Genomic DNA, 22,392 nt, shown 5'->3' on the forward strand with positions numbered 1-22,392 from the left:
AAGCTGAGGAAAGAGGAAAAAATAGAGAACAGTTGCTGAGGGTTAGAATTTGTGTTTGATAATAATTTACCTTGGCAGCAGTGACAGCAGAAGAGAATGCTGCCAGGAGAGACTGATAGGTTGAGAGGTTGAGGTAGGATTATGGTAGTAGTATGCCTATATTTGTATTATTAGGCTATTATGATTACAATAATTATCAGGACTCGTATCAAGTGCTAGGCCGACTTCAACCAAGTGAAGGCAAGTGTGATATAACAGTCATGCGGGCAACTATAACACTTTGTAAACGCTTCCTGTAGCCAGCTAAGGGTCTTTCAATTCTGTTTTTTGGAATTTTGCCCCATTCTTCCTTGCATGCATGGCATGTCCCATGGCATATCATATTTTCAATAATATTCAAGTCTGGGGACTGCGGTGGTCATTCCAATACCTTCATCCGTCTTTCCTGTAAGTACTTCATGGTTGATTTCGAGGTATGCTTTGGATCATTGTCTTGCTGGTATACCCAAACTCTCTTCAACTTCAATGTCTGGACTGACCTTTGAACATTACCCTCTAGAATTACTTTGTATTCGGTGGAATCCATTCTTCCTTCCACTCACAGAATATTTCCTGTGCCCCCAGCTGCCACACAACCCCAAGGCATAATGGATCCACCTCCATGCTTCACAGTCTCTACAAAGGCTTTACCTTTTTTTCACAAAACATACTTTTTTTTGGTGGTGGTTTCGTCAGTCTAAAGCACATTAAATTGTGTTGAGGTCGTTCTTGCAGGCAACTCTGCCATGTAGGTCTTTGTTGTTTAAAGTTTGTTGTATTGCTGTCTTGTGAACAGCTAGAGCTGTTTGCTACTCTTTTTTACAACATTTTTCACCCACTTACCTTTAGTACATTACTGTACTCTGGTGTGAATGTGCAACAAAGGAGCTGGCAACAAAAAACTAAATCAGCTATGTGGGCTAGTCAGCTTGCTGAGATTCAATCAATTTAGAAATCTCACTTGACTGTGGTCGGCATTCAGTCTACATTTATACTTCAACGTGACTGATAATTAAATGCTTTTAGCTTTTATTCTTGACAATTCAGCAGTTTCAGTTCCCATTCTCCAAAATGAACTCAAAACATAAAAAAGCAGTACTTGCATTTAATTGCAAGTCAAAGCACAAATGTTTGAATCGAGGCCTTCACTCCAAATTCACATTGGTACACACATTAGCAGAAGCAATTGCATATGGCTTCTTTCTTATTTTAGTGAGCAAATCACATGCTCAACAACACTGCTTACATAAAAGGACTTTTATTTAACACTATATACTTTTAAAACTATAACAGTGTTTGTTTTTCATACCAAACACTGCATAAACATAGTTTTATGTTCACTGTGTATAGCCTACTAAGTGACAACCAACTAATTTAAACATCGAACGTCAGCACACTCAGAGAAGGGGGAGGGATAAACAGTGTTGTGGTTTGAGGGTGTTTGTTGCTGCCTTTCCTCTCTTGACCATTAGATGTCTGAAATGACCTATTGTACCTTTAAGACATCTGGTGTGTTCTGTCTGTCTGAACTTCCCCCACAATTGGTGTACACAAAGTCAACAATGACAGAGATGCAACTTGCTTCCTGCTTCTGCTCTGCATGTTTGTTATTCAGTTTCTAGCAGGATACTGTAATGTTGATAGAACGGCAGATTACAGCACCTGTGAAAAAATATCAATGTCAAATGTAAGATTGTTAACAGGGCATGACAAAGACGGGATGCTAGGGAGAAATAGACTCAATAACCTAGCTCATCTGTTTGAAAGTAGGTCTTCATCCAAGTTTAAAACCCTGCTAATCATTAATCCCATTTAAAGCTGCTAACCCACAGTTTAACACTCAGTTGCAAATGTATCCCAAGTGCCCCATCTCACTCAGTGTATACTGCCTCCAATTCATCAAGTCAAGCATCAAGTGACTCAACATTCTTCTCTGACCACTACTTTCATCAGAACATTCCATTCGAGGGGAAGTAAGCATTTCTCTCTCTGCCCAAATTAACATATTTCTGTATTTAGTGGACTGGTGGGAGTGAATATGTATTATTCCGCAGACAATTCAAAACAAACAGAATGCTGAAAGCAGCTTGGCACACAACCTCGAGTGACAACCACCAGTGGTGTAATTCCATATTTGACGCACTGCATGGAGCCTCCAAATGAGGTCATTCAGATTCACGGTGAATGATCTGGAAAAGGCACTCACCCAGCATGCACCTCACCTCACATGGCCTGCAGTTTAGTAAAACGCTAACAACTGAAGCAGGGAACCCTGTAACAAGACCACTGGCCCAATACTAGTAAACAATGCAGAACCCTCCTCATACAGGAGACAGACCATGCAGGAGACCATATGCTCATAGTTTAGGAAAACCATTAACACAATGGTGGATTAGAAAGACAAAATGACTTGGCCTTTCTCTGTGCCTCGCTATACTTGGATCAAAAGAGGGAACTGATACAGCATGCCAAACAAATGGCAGTGTACATGCTCAAAAAGACTACACCTACAATCAGTTGGCAAAGCATGGAATCTGCTTCATACCACTATTTAATTACTGGAGTATTACACAAGATGAGCACAGATGGATGAAATACAAACACAAACTGTCAAATGGAAGGACCATCAGCCTAGTGATAGGCTTTGCAATGATGATCAGTCCCAGCCAAGCAAAACAAGATTACGTTTTCCATTCATTCATATGCAAATTAAACATGTCTGCTGAAATCTCTCTGGTTCATATGAAAGTAAACACCAATCTGAAAACCATACATTAGCCATTTTCTCCTGATGCATTTAGTGACAATTTGTATAACGTGGTTTATTTAAATGCAACTAGATAGTAGAACTAGATCTCTTCACTTTCTCATTAATAAACCAAAATATTAGCATTATTATTTCGCTACAATCACAACTTTATTTCAACTCTTAATATTACATAAAATTTCTGTCATTCATTTTTGTATCTGGTGTGACAGATCAAAACAACTGAAAGGTATTTCTTTGGCATGCTTTTCCTGTCCAACAACAAAATGAAAGAGAAAGAGTAAATGTATAATGAAAACATAGTATAAGTCTTACATTATAGGCAGAGGCCGAAGCTGCCGTATTCGCTAATAGTATGTCAATCAACCCAATAATAAGCGTGCAAGCATGAAGCACAAAAACACTGAGGGTTGGGTTTGGGGGGCATCAAGTCCCTTCATCGCCCAGTTTCAGGGTGAAAACAAATTTAAAGGCAACACATTCACACATGCACAAATAACAAAAAGCACAGTGGTTTTCTTATATTTTATTTAAAATGTGGCCTATTTAATTTGGTTGAGAGGCATACATTACAGTGCAAACATTTCTTTGGCAAACGTTATCGGTTCGTACAATACAAAAGGTCAGCTAGGTTTCTGCTTTCCAACGCTTGCTCTGAAACAGTGTCGGTACAGCTCGGTCAGTTCGGCAGAGCAGTGCGTTCCCTCGGCGGTGCGGCAAAGGGTTTCAGGAGTTCAGATAAGGGGTTTAGATCACAAAGGGGTTTGGAAAAATATCCGGAGAAGACGTGGCAGAAAGAAAGGATGGCCCTCCTCCTCAGTCGCCCTCTCTCCCACTATGTGATTAATTGAGAGGGACAGGGAGCACAGAAAAAGAGCTCCCTGAACAAAAATCTGACAAATTTGGTAGAGTATGCGCTTACTTTGATATACAGCATGTACTCTGGTGAAAGGAGATCGAGCAGGCTGTCGAATCAGGAAAGGCAAAAGTATGTGTCCAATTAAGAAAGGGAAAAGTATGTTAGTCCAATTGAGTCCACGTGAAGTATCTGTTCAAAAATCAGAAACTGCTACATGAGTTAACACAACAAAGCTGGAAAAGCACAAGGCAGGTGGAAGACATTGGAGGAAATAAAACCGGGGGATGAATATGATGGGTCATCTTTACGCATCCACGTCAGGCCAAATAAACACGCCTTAATCACTTAATGCTCTTTATGGTATTCTTTGAAGTGTTTTTTTTTTTTTCTTGGAACCTGAACTGCTCCCCTAACACCTGCAATGTCTGGCCTCTGGCCTTGTTTGAGTGATGCCAAATGCAGTGAGAAAAGAACAACTCTTAACCACTAATGAGTGCAGCCAGCAGTCATAACAGTAGAGCTGAATGTCAAAAATGTAAAAACAAAACATCAACAACAATTAACAGCAGTCGAACACTCCGAATGGAAACTGCAGCTCTACGGATTCATGCAGCGCAGTGCATTCCCACAGTGACTCGGAGCAGAGGAGCGTAGCACTGTCACGGACAACAGTACATTTTCTACACACAGCAAAACACCCTCCTCATCCCGACCACAGTGTTCAGTGTTCAGTGTTGGGGCAAAATAATTCAGTATGAAACAGGCGGTTTCACGAAAAAGACGGGGTGAATACTGATACGTTGCTTTTGCCTCAAAGTCAGCAATGAGCGTGACCTTTGGCACACCATTTATTGATTCTCTTTTTCAGAGGGTTTTTCACAATCAAAAAACAGCAAATGAGCGAAGACGCCTTTTCAGAGTCATCATATGGCTTTCATTTGCTTGTAATTGAGAGTTCAGGGGGTTGAACTATTTTTCGATTGTATTGGATAACGTCACTGGCACTTGAATGCTGCCGCAAGCTCGGCAAACAAGAGCCAAACCCTGAAGTAAAGTGTGATGAATATGGATTTGTTCAGCATAGGAAAAAAATGTAGTACGCTCAGGCCTCAAATACAGTCTTTGTGCTTTCACGACGGAGTTAAAGAAAAAATTCTACTGGGAGTGGGGTTGTCGGTGATGCAAGCTTAGCTGGAAATACATGGGCAAACACTCACTGGATTGTATTGGATTGGGAGTGATGTATGTTGACAGAATCCACATCTCGTGAAAAGGGTACAATGTTTTAAGAGTTTCAAGGAGTGCGGGGGGTGGGTGAATTGCAGTGTCTTTGTAGGGCAATGTCCAGACCAGGGAGATGGCCGTCCTGAGGATGTGACTCACAGATAGAGTCATGAGAAGTCTTCAAACTGCAGCTGAGTCACTGTGGGTTTGACGCTAGGACTGCACGATATATATTGAATCACAATTTTCTTTAAACATAATAAGAATAACTGCCCCCGTGGGGCAAATAGGCCATCTTTCGTCTTTTTTTCTTTAACCGTACCTGACCCGGTAGTAAACGACCAAGCGTAAGAGGCTATGTGAAATGCTTCCAAAAAGAACATCACTGATATAGGATGCTGATGAGACTGCCAATCAGCACTGAGAAAACAAATCATGTGATCACATACTGTAGCTGTACGACCTTGCTGCTGATTTTTATCAACACCCAGTAGATACCAGTGACATCTTTTTTCCAGAAGAGTTTCATATGCCTCTGACAGTTGTTTACGGTGCTGGTTATTTTTATTACACTTAAAAAAACGGCAATTTCATACATCGTTCTTACTTGACTCTAGTGTACTATAACCCAAAAGCTCTGGAGGCAGAGACATTCTCAGTAGCAATGGGAGAGCAAGACTTCACCAGCCTGAATGGGTGGAGCAATTCATCGACTCGGAAATCTGAGCCAATCATGGCAGATTACAGCACCTTTAAAGAGGCCCGAATCGCAAGCAACTCAAACACATCAGTTAGCTGAGGCCAGGGGTCCTGGCAGGGTGACTTGTGATTGGCTGCAGCACTGCCCATTGTGTGAAGGTTCCAATCGACAAGGTGTCCTTCTGACACCAATGGCCAATTGGGCGGCTACAATCTGCCTGTGCCAGTCCCCTGCAGTTTACTAGTGGTAACTCGCTGTGCCCTCAAACCGATGGAGGACACTGGAGTAAAGGGACAGGCATGAAGAAAAAACTAAAAAACTAAAAACAAAAACAATTCAGTCAGGAAATTGATGACGCGTGTTGGCTGCACCCATCTTGCATTTTGTGAGCCCTCACTCTCCCATCTGTGATGTCCCGAGGCAGTCTTGTTGCTGAGGTATGGCCAAAAATCCTTCAATGGAGATGAAAAAAAAGTCCCGTGCCGGATCAGGAGAGGAGCCGCTCAAAGCCCTCAGACCACCGGAACGGCTGTCGGTGTACAGCTGAAAACTCAAACTTTGGCATGTGAGTGAGCAAAAGCCTTGAGCCAAAGGGGAGAGACTGAAACTAACACAACTTTGGTAAAGAACTGCATTCCAAATGAAAATGGAGGGGAAAAAATCAAACAGGTGGGGTGGGGGGGGGGGGGCAGCTTCACCTCGCCATACTTGGTCAGTTTTCGAGTCGGATCAAACAAAATTGGAGATGTCCCAATGCCCCCCCCACCCCCAAAATTTGTATACTGCTTAAGTGACAGATACATAAAAAGAGCAAGAAAATTAAAATAAAACCAAAATCACAATACCAGGTGTTAGTTAACCAACAGTTGCCATTGGAGAATACACATTAGGTAATCAGTAGACATTTCTTTTCTTTTTTTTGCATTACAAAAGTGATTTTTTTAAAGTCTTCACATTATCTTCATATGTAAGCAGGTAATACAAAGGGGAAATATATATTCATAATATGATAAAAAGCACCATGAAAGTTTAGTAAAAGCTGAAGTAACTCTATTCATTTTATTTATAAAATGTCTTTAGAGTAATTTAAAAAAATCTCTCAAAAGTGATTAAAAGGCACATACTGAATGCATATATGAAGCTTTGCATATCGTAAAAAACAAAACAAAAAACAATACTTTTAAGGTCGTATTTGGTAACTAAATTGTTAATGGGGGGAAAAGTAGCACCAGTTTTTTTTTTTTTTCGTCATCTCTAACCTGAGAAAGCTTTGTAACACAACATGGCCGAAGGTGATCTACTTCCCTTTCATACTCGTAGTGGGATTCCTTCCTCTTCTGACCAAGCGTTTGGGGGGAACTGTGCAGCGAATACGATGTGCGCCAGAGGACACTTTGTGGCTTCCGCACACTGGGTCCCTCGAGGGGGCTGAGGGGGGTCATATACACACCCGTTTAGAAGCTGACATCTCACAAGTTCTGGTTTTAGCAGACAGGAAACCCAGGTAGTCTCAGGCTGGAAGCCTTTGGGTCAGGCAAATGGAGATGACACCAAACCAAAAAGGAATAAAAAAACCGAATAAAAATAAGAAAGAATAAAAATTAAAAAAAAGGGAAACTGTTTGGCTGGAGACCGGAACACCAGCGGGGTCTCTGTGGAATACTGGGAGTGGGAGGTGGGCGGGGTCTGGTTACGCTCCGCGGTCAACGCTGATTCGCTGGGTCAGGCAGACGGGACAGCAAGCTCCTTTTAGCTTCATGGGCTTTGGGCACTCTGCCGGTGGACAGGCCTCCACGAAGCACGTGACCTGGGCATCCTGGTGGTGGGGAACAGGTGTGGAGAGGGGAGAGGGGTGCTGGTTACTAAGAACAACATTTCTTTCTTTTTTTTTTTTTGCCATCTACCGTTTTAAAAAAAGACACCCTCCGGGCCACAGAACACAACAAGGACACAACCCAAACCAAACACTCAAAATCTAAATCAAAACAAAGACCGAACATCAGGAGCTGCCGAATGCCAGGCATCCAATTAATGATGGATCTTTGTCCCAAACATTATGGAGGTCACTGTAAATCAAGTTTTGTAAGATTTGGTGAGCAACGGAACACTATACAGGGGAGCCACAACCCATTTCGCGACCCTCAACAGCACCCTGGGCAGACAGCAATGTTCTGATGTTACTACCTAATCACACTCTGTTCTACCCTCTAAACTGAGAGTTGCGCCAATGGACCCATTTCAGTTAAGATTGCCAAGGAACAGGTGAGCCTTGAACCCTGGTCTCCTGTATGAGAGCCAATTGCACTAACAACAACACCAAATCTGCTGGGACCCAGAGCTGCCATTTCAGCATACAAGGCCCTCTCCCCTCACTGATTAGCAAACATGAAGGCGCGAGATGACCCTTTTGACACGGCCGTCTGCCCTCAGGGTGCTGTCGAGGGCAAAAATATAGCTGGCCTAAATGAGCAGACTCCCCCCCCCCACAGGTCTAGTGTCAGAAGCGATACGTACCCGGCACTCGCACGTGGTGCAGGCGTCTTTCTTCCACCTCTCCGTGTTGGAGCGTTCTCGCCCCTCCTCGTCTGTGCAGTCCGTTTTGCTCAGACGGGCTTCAAGTCTTTTAATCTGTTGGAAGTTTGGGGTCGGGGTGGAGGGAGGGGGGTAGGGGATCAAAGGAGGCAGTGAGGCACTCACAGATTAAACCACAGGGACACCCACCCTGACACCTGAACCAATTTAGATTTCACACACATGCCAAAAGAGCAAAATCATACATTATGTGTACGTGCTCTTCCAAAAGAAACTGCCCCCTGAGCATAGTGCGAGTCATTTGGCTGAGGCAGACTACATTACATTAATGGCATTTGGCTATTAATGTAATGTAGACTATTTTTAAACCTGCTCACGCGATATTCTGTAAGCTTTCAAAGCCAAACAAAAATGGAGATGTGATGGAAAAACATATTTTTGGTAATAAGGAATTGATGAAATCCTAAGCCCCCATCTGAGAATTTGCCCACGGCAAATGCGCAAATATGTAAACCTTCCAAATTTGTATGAGATCTGATGAGACTGGATATCGCGCCTAATCTGTGCTCAAATTAAAAACCTTTTTGTCATCAGTAGAGATGGGCATTTTCAGTATTTTCATGGTTCGGTTAATTGGCGACATGTAATCGATTAACCGATTAAAGATAATAGGTTGCAAAAGCATGCTCCAAAAAAAAATTGGGCAAAAATACCTCATGAACTTACGGTTGCACAAAACACGACATGTCTATAGCAGTGTATCACCGGTAATATTTCCAAACTCCAAATATTTTGAAAGCATGACACTGACAGGGGGTGATTGCATAAACATCAATCTAAACATCAATACCAAGCTATTCAGCAATAGGCTACTCGTTGAACAACAGATATTGTAACTATAGGACATTACCTGCAGAAAGGCACAGAACAACACAGGCTACATGTAGACAGAGTTGCCTGCTAATACGTAACTTTGTTGCGGGTTTGCATTTTTCGGCTGGTTTAAAAAGTTGTACAATTCATTTAGTATTCAACTCCCACCCACAGTCCACAATCGCAAAATCCTATCGAGTTGTTTTTGGGCTTGTTTTAATGGTGATGTCATCTATTTGTCTTGAGAAAGCTGGCAATACCCCTTGTAAAAATGAACTTGTCAAACTCGTGAGGTGTTATTTCCCTTTTGTCATTTTTCCAGTAAAACCCATTTCATCCTGTTTTCTGTTTCACTTAGTTTCAAAGGTAATACAAATACAAGTGATGTTTCTGATTCAAATCAGATCTAAGGTTAGCTGTGTTGTTTTCAGCCATGTGCCTCTCATCTATGGTGTGAGCTTGCAGCACAGTTATCATAATTTCCTCTCCATCAACATAGTCACATAGCCTATGCCACCGTTGTAAGGGAGGTCAGCCGTCGGTGGAAAAAGTAACTTTACATACGGCAAGAAGGTTCGATTTTATCTTCCCAACTTTATCTTTTTTGTAGTCCATTCCTTCTCAACCTGCACTTTAATGATCTAGTGCAATGGTATATTCTGGCTCTAACAATTCCATGAGATCAAGGCAGCTATTATTTAGTTTAACAAAATTAAGAGGCAACATGTCCTTATTAATTATACAACTGACGTGTGGTCCAATACGCTCCTTTCTGGTTGAATCACACTTCCGTTTAAATTGCAAGTTTCGCTATTGTTTTCATTCATCTAGAGATTTGTTATGGTGCTTTTGTTGCGCATTATATCACATAGCTGTTGAAGTTTGTTGCAACATATTTACACAGTATTTACAGATTATATTCCGGAAAATGTTGCTTTCCATACCTTACTCCGCTGCATTTTCAAGTCGGTGGTGCCACAATCATGTTAATTTAGCTAATCTGAAATTGCTGTCGGTTACTCACAATCCAATCAAAATATAGAACTTATTACGTACTTGAACCTACCGCCGCAAGATTGAATAATAAATAATAAAAAAACCTTAACCGATTACAAAGTTTTTATTGAGTGTCCACTTTGGTTAACCGGTTAATCCCTATTGAACAGATAGGCCAGGATTAGTGGATTGAAAAAAGCTTTTGCTCTGCAGTATGTGGGCATGCCCCGACCTGCAGTCAACAAAAGAGGCTGCGGAGGCTCGCACCGTGCTAAACTACGACCTCACTTCCTGTCTTGTCCTCCAATCCACCCCCAACACCCCAAGGGAGCACCACAGCACTGCTGTAGGGAGCACGAAGACACAAAGAAATCCACCATGTTGGGCGTGGGGGGGGAGGTGGACGACAATGCAAATCTGAACAGCTGGGGTGAATCTTTACTGTGAACTTGAGTACATTTGTGTGTGCGACTGCAGGAGTGTGTAATGGTTTGTGTATGGGAGTGAGTGTGCCGTGATGCCAGTGTCTCCATATCTTCCCTATTTCTGCAGGTTCTGACTTAGTGACCCTGTCCTAATCTTTGCGATTCCCTGTCCTGTAGTGCAGGCATCTGGTCGGAAATAATGTGGTAAACATTTGGTTTAGAGGCCAAGCAGTGTTATGAAAATGGTAGTACAGAAGGGGACACTATTCTATATTAATCTGTTATTATCTTAAAAAAAAAAAAAATTGCATCAGGACTGACCAATTACAGATTGCTTTTACCATTTCCCAGAAATGAGCATGTGAATTACATTATATGCCTGTTTAATAAAATACATGAGACACAAGGGGTCTTGGCAGATTATTTTCCATGCCATGACTTAATGCATTGTTGGGGACATTGCACAGATCAGCAGGCCTGTAACAGTCTCTTTTTAAATACCTTTTATCCCACATTTTCAGCTTTTCTATTCTCTTAAGTTTGAATGCCCTGTCAAAATTTCATTATTGCCCCATCCTTTAGTGCACTGGGGGACAGCGACCCCCTGCCCAAGCACTCCTAAAATGCAAGCAAGATCGCACAGTCAATGGTGCTGATGGACAAGGCTTTAGATAGGCTGCTCACCTGCTTTCGTAAGCTTGTGATAGTCTTCTGCATATCTACTACAAAGTCTTGGAAGTCGTTCAGCGAGGGTTCAGTGCTCGGTTTTGTCGCGAGAGTGACGTTTGCAAGCCTCTCTCTGGGGTCTTCCGCAATGCTGTTAAAAAAGAGATAAAATTTACGAATCAGGAAATGCAACGATTTCCATTGCCATTTTTTGTCTTTTCCCCATGCAGCTCAATCACCACAAGTTTTAGGTTTCACGGGGTGTCAGAACCCAATCCCAGACAGCTGCAGCTTCAGCTAGTTTTGCACTTCAGCTGTAGCAATCTGTGATCACCGAACAAGTCGTCGAATTGTTAAAGAATCCACACACCAAAATTAAATTAAAATGTACATCTACTACCTACGAGGTGCAAAGTCATTTCTAAAACAGCTGTTGACATAGCGCATCGATTTGAAAGATTGTTGGAGAACAATACATAACAAAGAAAAAACACTGCTAATGTAGTCCAAATGTATTCTCTAAAAGCCCATAACGAGTCACCAGCTAGAATAGCCTCCAGGCTGCAAGCAACCGTTTAACCAATATAGCCATTGTATTACTTCATGCTTGACGTTAAAAGGGCATGAGACGTGAATAGTGATTTGTTCTTAAAATGTGCTTGATTGGTTTGATTATAGAAATGTCACTGTATGAGACAATGTTTTGGCTAACAGTCAACTTAGCTAGGATGTAGCATAAGTATTAATTGTGCAACCGAACAGACACAACTTCACGAGCTAGTTACAACTTTAGTGTGGACTTTACACCCCATCTTGCGATCAAACTTACGTTATACTGGTGCAACAGGCCTCTGGTTCTCAAGCACTTAAAGGGGAATTCCACCATAGTATGACATTTTAATTGTAGGAAGAGTACCTATCAGCTCTTTACCTATAGTGATTGATACCTATAAGAACTGATAGGTACCCTTCCATCCATCCATCCATCCATCCATCCATCCATGGATGGAAGGGTACCCATCAGCTCTTTACCTATAGTGAGTGCAGAGATACAGCCCCAAACTACAGCTCAGGGTTTTTAATCACTTCATGTGTAGTTACACTGTCTGGTCTGCCCTGCTCCTGTATCTGTATATCATCCATGGTGGATCAATGCCCCCTTCGCCTATGTTGTCGAAATTCAAATTACCCACCCATTGTAGTTCTTTGGAAATGAGGAAGAGCAGACCTCTACCAAAATGGGCATTACACAAGAGAACGCTTTCGCTGCAGATATCTCTGCACAGATATTGCTGTCACCCAGTACTGGTGTTTGACACCCTTGCTTTAGAAGTATGATGAATGAATAGAGAAAACCTATAGAATTCTTAAAGGGAAAGTCCAAATTATAGGGAAAATAGATAGTTAGACAAGGAGATTGATAACAATTTCAACAATTTTCCTAACAGGCTGTATGCTAACTGTGCTATCTCTCTGAATGTTTGCAGGCAGAAGCAATGTCTACTAAGTGAAGTGATGAAGTTACATGTGTAAGTTGGGGATTGTCAGGTATTTGTGTCAACGACTGTAAACTTGCACTCCCACTGCAGCCAATAGCAGTTTATACCTGACAATCCTGAAATCATGCTTCAAACAGTGCTGCACAGCTACTAATCACTGTGCCCAGAGGATGGATACATGGTCATTAGTCCACTACAGTTCTGAATTTAGCTGCCTCAAACATCTAAATTCTTGTTTGTGGTTTTTTTTTTTTTTTTTTGGTAAAGTGAAGTGATAAAGTGAATTTCCCAAAAAGTTGAACTATCCCATTAAATTTGCACAGAAAAGGTAACTTAGGGCAGGGCTGTTCAGTCCTCTACTTGGAGATCCGCTGTCCTGTAGGTTTTCACTCCAATCCTAACAAAGCACACCTCATTCAACAGCTAGACATCTTGTTCAGCAAACTAAAAGGAGAATGAGATGTGCAAAATCAGGGCTGAAATGACATCCTACAGGTAGATCTCCAGAACAGGACTGGGCAGCCTTGATTTTGGGCATACATTTGAACTCTTTCAACCTCAAGCCCAATCCGAAGTGGCTCCACCCAAATCGGTTTTGGCTTTGGTTTAGACAATTGAGAAAGTTGTGAAATTTTAGTTGGGTTTTAATGGGGACACAAAGCAATAGCTCTGCAGTAATTTCGATTGGTTGAAAAGGAATATGGTTGAGAGTGCCATACGGCTTCTTGGGACTGAAAGGGTTAAAGTAAATAAATTGCAAGTCTGGCCTGGCCATGTCCGGACCTGAAGCCTTGGCTGAAACCGTGGGGAGTTACCTGCGTGCTTCACGCTTCTTGGCACGACTGGCAGGGTTTTCCGCAGCATAGCTGTGCTCTGCCGACCTCCGTCCTCTGAAGTGGAAGGAGAGGGCGTTGAACTGGCCCTTCGTCCGGCAGTCTGTGGAGACCAGAGACGGGAGCAGGTCAAGACAGAGCCTTGCCAAATTTCATCAGCCGCCCTTGCTGGGTAGTTTCCCTAATGCTGGAAAACCAGACAGCAGAACAGACAGAGAAAAGAATTCAGAGGCAGAACCCCCACAAAGGATAGGCTTCCTGTATCAAGCTGTGGACTGAAGTTCAGCAAATGTGTGAGAGCTAATGTTTTATCATGGCTGTGAAATTAATAATAGATGAATAAAGGGCCAGAGATTGGCAATGCAATTACACCTCTGTCCCTCACACATTAAAGCATTGGTGTATCAGCCCCTAAAGACTGGTTGAAATACTCCTTCAGAGAGCTTCACACTTTATTGAATTGCGCTGATGGCAATCTGGCTGTCCTGCCCCTGTTACAGAGGGCAGAACACCTTTCTGGGTAGAGGGGAGTGGTTAGGAATCTGTGTCAAAGAGACCGGCTCTCTCAATTACAATCAGGCAAATGAAAGGCTGGCCCACAAGGCAGCAGAGGTGGGGCCTGTTATTAACCCGCAGTTTGGACAGGGCCACAAAGAGAGGGAGGACGGACCCCAGGAAAGCCCTGCCACACACTGTGAAGGCCCTAATTAAAGCTGGGGGGGTTGTTTGTGGTGTAGTGCAATTTAGCTCAATTAAAACCAACGGCAAAGCAAATCTACAGAAGTCTCTACGTTCAAAATGCGGGTCTCGGTTTGCGGATGATTCGCAAAAAAATAAATGCTCAAATAAACCCCCCCTAAAAAAAAAAACAGGTGAAAATGTTTTTTGTAAAAACACTGTAAAAATAAGTCTCTCACTGTTCCAACCTTTCAGCTTACAGACATTAAAAAAGATGAACTGTGATTGCAAGTTCCTCTGTTCCCCAGAGATTAATGTGAGATTATATTAGTCTGTCCTCAAATCGTTGGGCTTTTGGAAAATGAGACATTAAAGCAAAACATCCAAAATTTTGGGAAATATACAGTTTTTCCCATGTTACCCAGGCTCAAACGAGACGTTCGATTTCATTTTTATTTTTGTGCATTCACAATTTATTTCCATGTTAGCATAATGTGTTAGCTTAGCATAAAGACTTGAAGCCTATAGGAGTCAGTAGCCTACATCCTTCAAAGTGAAGAAATACACCTTACAGCAACTCCAAAGCGGTCTTATTGACACAAGGCATCATGTGTATTTGAAATATACGTGTGTGAAAAAAATGGTAAAAACAAGAGATGTTGTTTTCGGAGTAGTTAGATGGTTGGAACTATAACCACTGAACACACATGTATCCTCTCCCATCTTCCACAGGTTGAGTGCAGTGATCTGCGCACCTTCTGAAGAACCTCTCTTAAAATAATGTCTCTCCTTACAGGTAGGCTACTGACTCCAACAGGCTTCAAGTCTTTATGCTAAGCTAACACGTTATGCTAACATGGAAATTGAGCCAGTGAATGCACAAAAATGTAAATGAAATTGAGCATCTTCTCTCAGTCTGGGTAAGTTGGAAAAATTGATTCTTTTTTTTTTTTGATATTGTCAGTCTTCCTGTTGTTTCAAAATTCTATACAGAGACGGGATATTCTGTGTATACATTTTGAGAGTATTTCATGGGTTCCAAATTCAGTAATATATAGAACAGTATTTGAAACCAAAACAATTACATATCTGACCCGGGTCTGGGGTCTCAATACTGAAAATGATTTAAGGGTGAGGTTTAAAAAGTGGCCATTGGAGAGTTTTAAACTGCACATACAAAAACATTTTCGAGGGGATGTTTCATGTGGTATGAAATAAATAGTACAGATTTATACATGATTCACCATAGGCTGTTATTATATACTGTCAACATACTGCAAACAATCAAGCATTTTAATTTATTTTCTTCTTATTTTTTCTTGAATTTGTTTCAGTTCCCCCCCCCCCATTTTGAACTGGCAATTTGGTTGCCAACTGTACCCTATCTATTCCAATTACCCATGCTAACTACCTTGGATACACCATCTACGTCCTCATCCCTCGCCAGCCCAGTGAGATCTGGTGATCCGCAGAATGACCCGCATCATTCCAGCCCATGACCGTGATTCTGAGGCGATCAGGATGCAGCTATATATACAGCGATACTACTAACCCTGTCAAGGCCCTCCTCCTGCTCTCGGAGTGGCGGGCCAATTATGCTGCTTCCTAACATGATCAATAAGCAAACAAACAAATTAATAGCACGACTTCTAAACAAATGAAAAATAATCTTTTATTTTAACTTACAGCTGAAAATGTACACTGTTACCCAAGGTATACAGTGGGTAACATCAGTGCTAGATAGCTTTAAACCGAGTGATGCGAAGTTATTTGTCAGTCAAGGCATAATTGAATTGGACTGCCTGCCACTGTGGGCACATCCAGTCAGTCATGTTCAATCATGCATGTTTAGCTAAACCTTTATTTGTCTCAAACTGTAAGTTGCAGTTGCATTATTTGTGGTACACTATCATATATTTTCAGTTATATAGCCAGCTAGTTCCATAGCCAAATAAGAGGCTTGTTCATGCTTGTGCTGCACAACACTAAGTCAACATTTCATAGTCAACCTGTTTGGCGAACATTTTTTTACTAGAACACTACGAAAAGACGGCAGGCTCTGTCGGGTTTGTCACTGTTAACTTTCCAAAATGTGCATGTTGTGGTTTCAGGGTGTTTGTTGTTGAATGTTACGAGTCAGAAATTACCTATTGTACCTTTAAGTGTAACAAGGCTTGAAAAAACATTAATCAAAAAAAACGTAATGCCAATACTTTCATCTGTGACAAGACCTCCACTGCCAGTAAATAAAACTGTTTTTGAGAACATTTATAGGGAGGGAAAATACATCCTAAAAAATGACTGGCCAACGCACGAGTCACCGTCTCCAGTATAAACAAACGCTATTCCCTTCCCATATCAGTGTCGTGCTCTGGAATGATACAAATTCCTGGTGCCAATGGTTTACAATATGCTTGTAATGGGGCAGGGGGGCTTATGGCAGTAAATCAGTTTAACATGCTGCTGCCCGCGTGGGCAAGAACACTTCTGTCTGGGCTAATTGGAAAGAGGTGGGCCGTATGCAAAGACCCCAGAACATCAGGTTAGTGGCAGGCTGGGACAGACAACGGGCTCAGATTTTTGTGGAATGTAAATCACAGGTCCCTGGCTAGACTGCCTGCCCATCCCTGACCCACGTAATCCCATCTTTTTTTGGGGCCGCGGAAACAATTCCGTCTGACACCTAAAAAAAAAAAATATCTACGAACACCCACTCCCAAATGACATCATGGATATCCAGTTACAACAGAAATCTGGCCAAAATGAGTGAGATTAAGGAGAGGGCGTGCACAATGAGAAAGGTCAGGGGGTACAGAAAGAGGGGAATGTTCAAAGTTTTAAATTAAATGTGTGACCTTGCCAGATTAGTGATGACATAATTAAACAAATTTTAACCCATTATAGACTAAGGCGCCCTATAGAAAACCCATAGAAAGGCCTAGGAATCACATGCATATCAACGGTCATATGTCCTGAAAAACAGTCATATGATCAATTACAACGCTGCCATCGCATCTGTCTGTTAAGGGAGATTCATTCTACTGCAACTTCCTATGAAATTTAATTTTCTCATGCCAAACAGAGAATAAAATAAACTGAAAGATTTTATAACACATTTTATTACCCGAGTGACTGAGTGGAAACTACTTGTGACCTGCTCTATCAAAATCAGTACCATTGACCCCAAAACATATGTTATTCGGAAGAAGACAATGCACCAAATTTACCGAAGTTATCCCTCTACTCCAGATATCAAGGGAATTATGTCCGGTTGCATTTTTTTCAGAGTGCCACCAAACCATGTTTTTGAGAAAAATTGCTTAATTTTTGTCGAGAAGCTGGGAGACACTGGGCTAACGAAACTCCGGGGTAGGGGTGGGCGATATAAAAATATTACCAATATAACAATATAATTACAGATTTGGCTATATCGTCTATATCGGTAGAGAATGGATTTTTATTGCTACACAGACAATTTATGGGAAGTTACATTACATTACAATATAGTAATTTATCCAGAGCGATGAACAATATAGTGCAAAACATAACCAACATAACCAACGTAACGGAGTGCAGAACACAATGTAGATTTTCAGTACCTCCAACCTGTCTAAAACCACAGCTGCATTCATGCCGAACCCCACATTGATTCAGGAGGGTGAAGACTTTCACGGTTGTCCTCCACAACAGGAAGTCTGTTCTTTTTCAACGAAGCTCACAGAGTGGAGTTGTAGGATGACCATTCAAATGCGACCATAGGGGGTGTCTCGGTGGCGGAGCCTGTAGAGCACTGACCGCATGCTCATTGCGCACCGCGACGTCGGCGGTTCGAATCCGACCGTCCGACATTTGTCGCATGTCTTCCCCTCTCTCTCGCTCCCATTCTTCCTGTCTCTCTATACTATATACTGTCCAATAAAGCTGAAAAAGGCCTAAAAAATATCTTTAAAAATAAATAAATAAATAAAAATGCGACCCTAGGAGGGTCGCTTCATACCGATGAACGTGGACTCCTAACCAACTGAACCCTCCAATATATATGGGTGACAATTTCACATCACCCTAGGTAGCTACCTCCTACTGTTGGGATTGGCATGGTCCAGATTCAATCTGAGAACGGTCGGGTTTAACTGGCTGGTGCCTTAACCATTTTCATTTGATGTATTACACCCATTTCATTTTATTTTATTTTATTTTATATGTTTATATTGCAAGAGGTTTGTGGGAGACGGAGTTAACCTTCGCAGCAGTCCTGCCACATGCGCAGGTCCATCTTGGGAACGTCGTCGCAGCTGCCGTAGCCGTGGGGAAATTCAGCTACGAGGAAAACGTCGGACTGCACACGCGTGATGTTGTCCCCGTTGTCGCAGAGCACCCTGGTCAGCGACGTCTGCTTCAGCTGCGTCAGCTGTGCCGGGCTAAAGACGCCGGGGTTCTCGTACCAGAACCTGTTGCCTCATCGAAAGGAAGAGGAAGAGATCAGTTGTTTGTTTGGGAACTGGGGGCGGGGGGGCTATGGAGACTGCATATCGTTTGCGGAGTGGGGTGTTGTGGGCGAATAGGGGGTCTCCAGCCCGAGACTCTGAAAACCGCAGGATCTGCTGGTTTTGTTTTCACCTCAAAATCACCAACCAGACCCAAGAAACCCTGAGGGTATTTTACGAGGCTGGCTAACTGTGTAAGCTGGATTCTGGCAGGATTCTGGAGTAAAACCCAGAACAGCTATTTTTACTACCATGTTCCATATTTGAATGGGTTCCAGGTTATACTCCATGCAGAAGACCAGTGCGGAGTACCCAAAAAAAAAATTAGACCCTGGAGGAACCAGGCCAGAGAAGCATTTAAGTGCTATGGGAAACACTGAACTCTAAAGCTATAAGTCCGCTAGGGCTCAAACTACTGAAAAGGTTGTGCCATGACATCAACTGAATGGAATCTCACTTTTTGTTTGGGTGGCTGGAGAGATAGCTTTCGACTTGGGCTGAGGGGGGTGTGTGCAAGGCTTACAGTACGTCCACTCTCCATTTCTGTGTGTGTTTGTGTTTGCTTTGTTTTGTTTTTACATGTGTGCGTGAGGTCAGTGCTGGCAGTGCGCGTGGAGAGGCAGGGCAGGGCTACGAGGTCATACCTGTCCCCGTCCCGCAGACGTCTGAACTGGGTGGCCAGCAGGCACATGAGTGTGGGACCCAACCTGCTGCCGGGCACCACATCCTCAGCCATTAGCGCCGGGAACAGGTCAATGTTCAGGGGAGTGCCGTACAGCCTGCAAGCACAACGCTGCTCAGTGAACCCTGTACTAGCTGAGCCGCCCTCGCTCATTCTCTCAGCCCAGCTCTTCCATAGCGTCTTCCAACAGTCTCCTCACTCACACACGTGTTCACACATTCCTTTGTGCACTCCGTCACTTAGTCTCACGCACACGCAAGCACATACTCCATCGTACTCCCTCGTTGACGACACACAGCACACAAAGACATGCAACCTTGACACACGTGCACATACATACAAGCACACACTCGCAAACACACACACACACACACACACACACACACAGAAAGGCACAAGCACACACACACTCCGCCACTTGTCCACTGGCATTTTTACAAAACCATTGATTTATGTGAAATTGGCTGTCGCGACTTATGACTGTTTAGGACAGAAAGAGCCACATATATTATGGAATGTAACAGAATTATGAGTAATTATAATCTTGAAATCTGATTTGCGGAAAAACCTACTTATCAATTCAGGAGCTACCGCTACATTACACTACGCCGACACGGAACTCACCTCTGCAGCTTCTCCCTGACACTGGGGTCCCTGATCTCGTTCCTCAGGTCGTCAAAGGTGTGGGCAGAAGTGAGGTTGCAGAAGACACGGTAGTCATTGTACGATGGGATGCCGTGGTCGCGGCCCCTCTGGATGTTCATGGCGGCCAGGTCGAGGGCCACGGCGTGCGCCATGGAGAAGAGCCGCTCCGTCAACTCCGTGTTCAGCAGCTGTGAGGTCACGCGCATCTTCCCCGCCACGCCAAACAGGCCTCGCAGCAGAGGGTCGATGCCGCCCTCGTTGACGATGCGAAAGGGCGAGAAGAAGGCCTTATGGAGCGAGATGTGGCCCTGAGGGATGGGCTGGAAGTTCTCGTCCAGCCGGTACAGGATGGGGTTGATGAGCGTGTGCCCGAACCGGAAGGCCGCCGTGGCGAAGGCGTTGAGGATGCCCGAGTTGACGTTGGGGTCGTAGCCCCGGTACTCTCCCAGCAGCTTGACGCCGGCCTCGCCCAGAATCTTAGGCAGCCAGTGGCTGTAGGTGATGTGCTGCATCTGGGCGCCCACAATCTTGCGGGCCTCGTGGTAGATGGTGTCCCCGTCCCAGTGCGGGTTCAGCCGGAGGAGTTCGGTGGCCACCCGGTTGTGCTCGCGGAACCAGAGTGTGTGCATGGAGGTCAGGCCCAGCTGCTCGTTGGCTCGATGGTCGCCAGCCAGGAAGCACGGGATCGGGCTCTCGTTCTCGTCGCGCATGCACTCGGTGGGCGGACCCGTGGCGAAGGGCAGGAGGGGCTTGCCCGAGCGCTGGACAATGCCTTGCCGGAGGAGACCCCGCTGGCTGGCCAGGTCGCGGACCTCCTCGGACTCGTGGTCCGAGCTGCCGTAGACGTTGGAGGCGTCGATGTAGGAGGTGAGCTGGTTGATCTGCTCGCGCGGGTACACCGAGTTCATGAGGAGCGAGGTCATGCCGCTCCCGCACACCGGGCTGGAGCGGACGAAGAACATGCACCTGGCCCCTCCGGTCCGAGCTTGCCGCGGGTCCCCCGGCGGGAACATGATGGGGAAGCAAGGCGGGTCGTTGGTGCAGACGGCGCTGCAGAGCTGCCCGTCGGAGAAGCGCGACTGGCTGAGGGCCGCGACCGTCGCATCCAAGTCGTGGTCGAGGAACTGGCCCCACTGCATCAGCATGTGGGTGTAGCGGTCGTCTGGGGTGATGGTCTCCGTGCCGATCATGGTGGTGGAGACCAGGCGGGGGAGGGGCAGCGGGAAGCCGTTGTGCTGCCGCTCGGTGGCCCCGCGGGGCAGGTTGAAGCCGTTGTCGTAAACGGACTTGAGCAGCCGCTCGAAGGCGGTGAGGGAGGCGCCCCACATCGGGTGCTGGAGGTTGTTGCAGGTTCCATCGTGGCTGCGGTACTTCTGGTGGAAGCAGATGTCGGAGCAGTTGTTGAAACGGCGGTGCGCCGTGCAGCCCGAGAGGTTGGCGATCATGTCCAGGAAGCGGGGGGACACCAGGTCGTTGTAGCGGAAAGCTGGGTCGGGGAGCGAGAGAGAGGAGAGACAGTGTTTCAGTGTGAGACACTGCAGCCAAAATGAAATCCCTTGAATTCCTGGAATGCATCTTGCATCTTCCTATTCCTTGCCCCACAGCACTCTTATGGAATTACTTCAGGGTTGTTTGCATGCGTTCTGGTTTCATGTGAATGGTAGGTGCAAGATTGATTTGTGATTTGTTTTGTGTGTTGTTATACATTTGATTTTGTATTATTGCCATTTATTTAATGGTTCTAGGTTGGCATACATGAACTCGTACTTGCACACACACTTGTTTGTCTGGGGAAGTGACTCACATCTCAGTTGGATACACTTCTGTTCTATTGTGTTGGAAATTGTAGAGCAATTTGCGACACAATAGAACGGAAGTGTATCCAAATTTCTCTATATAAGAGCGTCAGCTAAACAAATACGATGTTAATGTGAATGTAAATGTAGAACTGTAGAGTCAACCTGGGTTGCTTTACATTACTCAAGACCTTTACTGCTTTCTGTGGAAAAGCCATTCAGGCAAGCCGCATAATCAAATTTCCATGGTGAGTGTCACAATAAAAGTGAATAAAACCATTATGAAATTAAAATGTACAAAAATTAAACTAAACAGTTTTCCTGCTAATACATCCAAAATGTTATTGTACAGTATGAACCGATTCTAAAGAAATGGCCCACTGGAATATAATCCTGTCAACATCAGTTCCGACTGTGGCCTGCAGATGGACCCATATTTTGGTAAAACCTCTTCATCGTCATCACACAAGGGTGACTGCTCCAGTTGGCTCAGCACTTGCACTAGCTGCATTGCTCATCTCAGCTGGTGGACCACATAACGACGAGAAGACAGAGGCCTGAATAGTTGGCGGCTATTCGGGTGCACTAAGTACAGCACTACAACGCAAGCCAAGCTAATCTAAACCCTTCTGAATTCAAGGAGGCCCGACAAGACAGGCAGCCTATAACTGCAGAATTATGAGCTGAAGAAAAG

General features: G+C 44.0%; 1 protein-coding gene across 1 annotated transcript in view; it reads right to left on the reverse strand.

Moving 5' to 3' along the window:
- Positions 1-3,317: 3,317 nt before the first annotated feature.
- LOC133138773 (peroxidasin) overlaps positions 3,318-22,392 on the reverse strand; it is an 82,905-nt gene continuing 63,830 nt past the window's right edge. Inside the window, exons 17-23 of the mRNA XM_061257805.1 lie at positions 19,882-21,388; positions 19,220-19,354; positions 18,331-18,539; positions 13,396-13,516; positions 11,100-11,232; positions 8,104-8,217; positions 3,318-7,405 (exon numbers count right to left, since the gene is read on the reverse strand). Coding sequence (XP_061113789.1) covers positions 7,280-7,405; positions 8,104-8,217; positions 11,100-11,232; positions 13,396-13,516; positions 18,331-18,539; positions 19,220-19,354; positions 19,882-21,388 — 2,345 coding nt within the window. The 3' untranslated portion in view covers positions 3,318-7,279. The remainder of the gene's footprint in view (positions 7,406-8,103; positions 8,218-11,099; positions 11,233-13,395; positions 13,517-18,330; positions 18,540-19,219; positions 19,355-19,881; positions 21,389-22,392) is intronic.

This window comes from Conger conger, chromosome 1 (genome assembly GCF_963514075.1).
Source record: "Conger conger chromosome 1, fConCon1.1, whole genome shotgun sequence".
Lineage (NCBI taxonomy): Eukaryota > Metazoa > Chordata > Actinopteri > Anguilliformes > Congridae > Conger > Conger conger.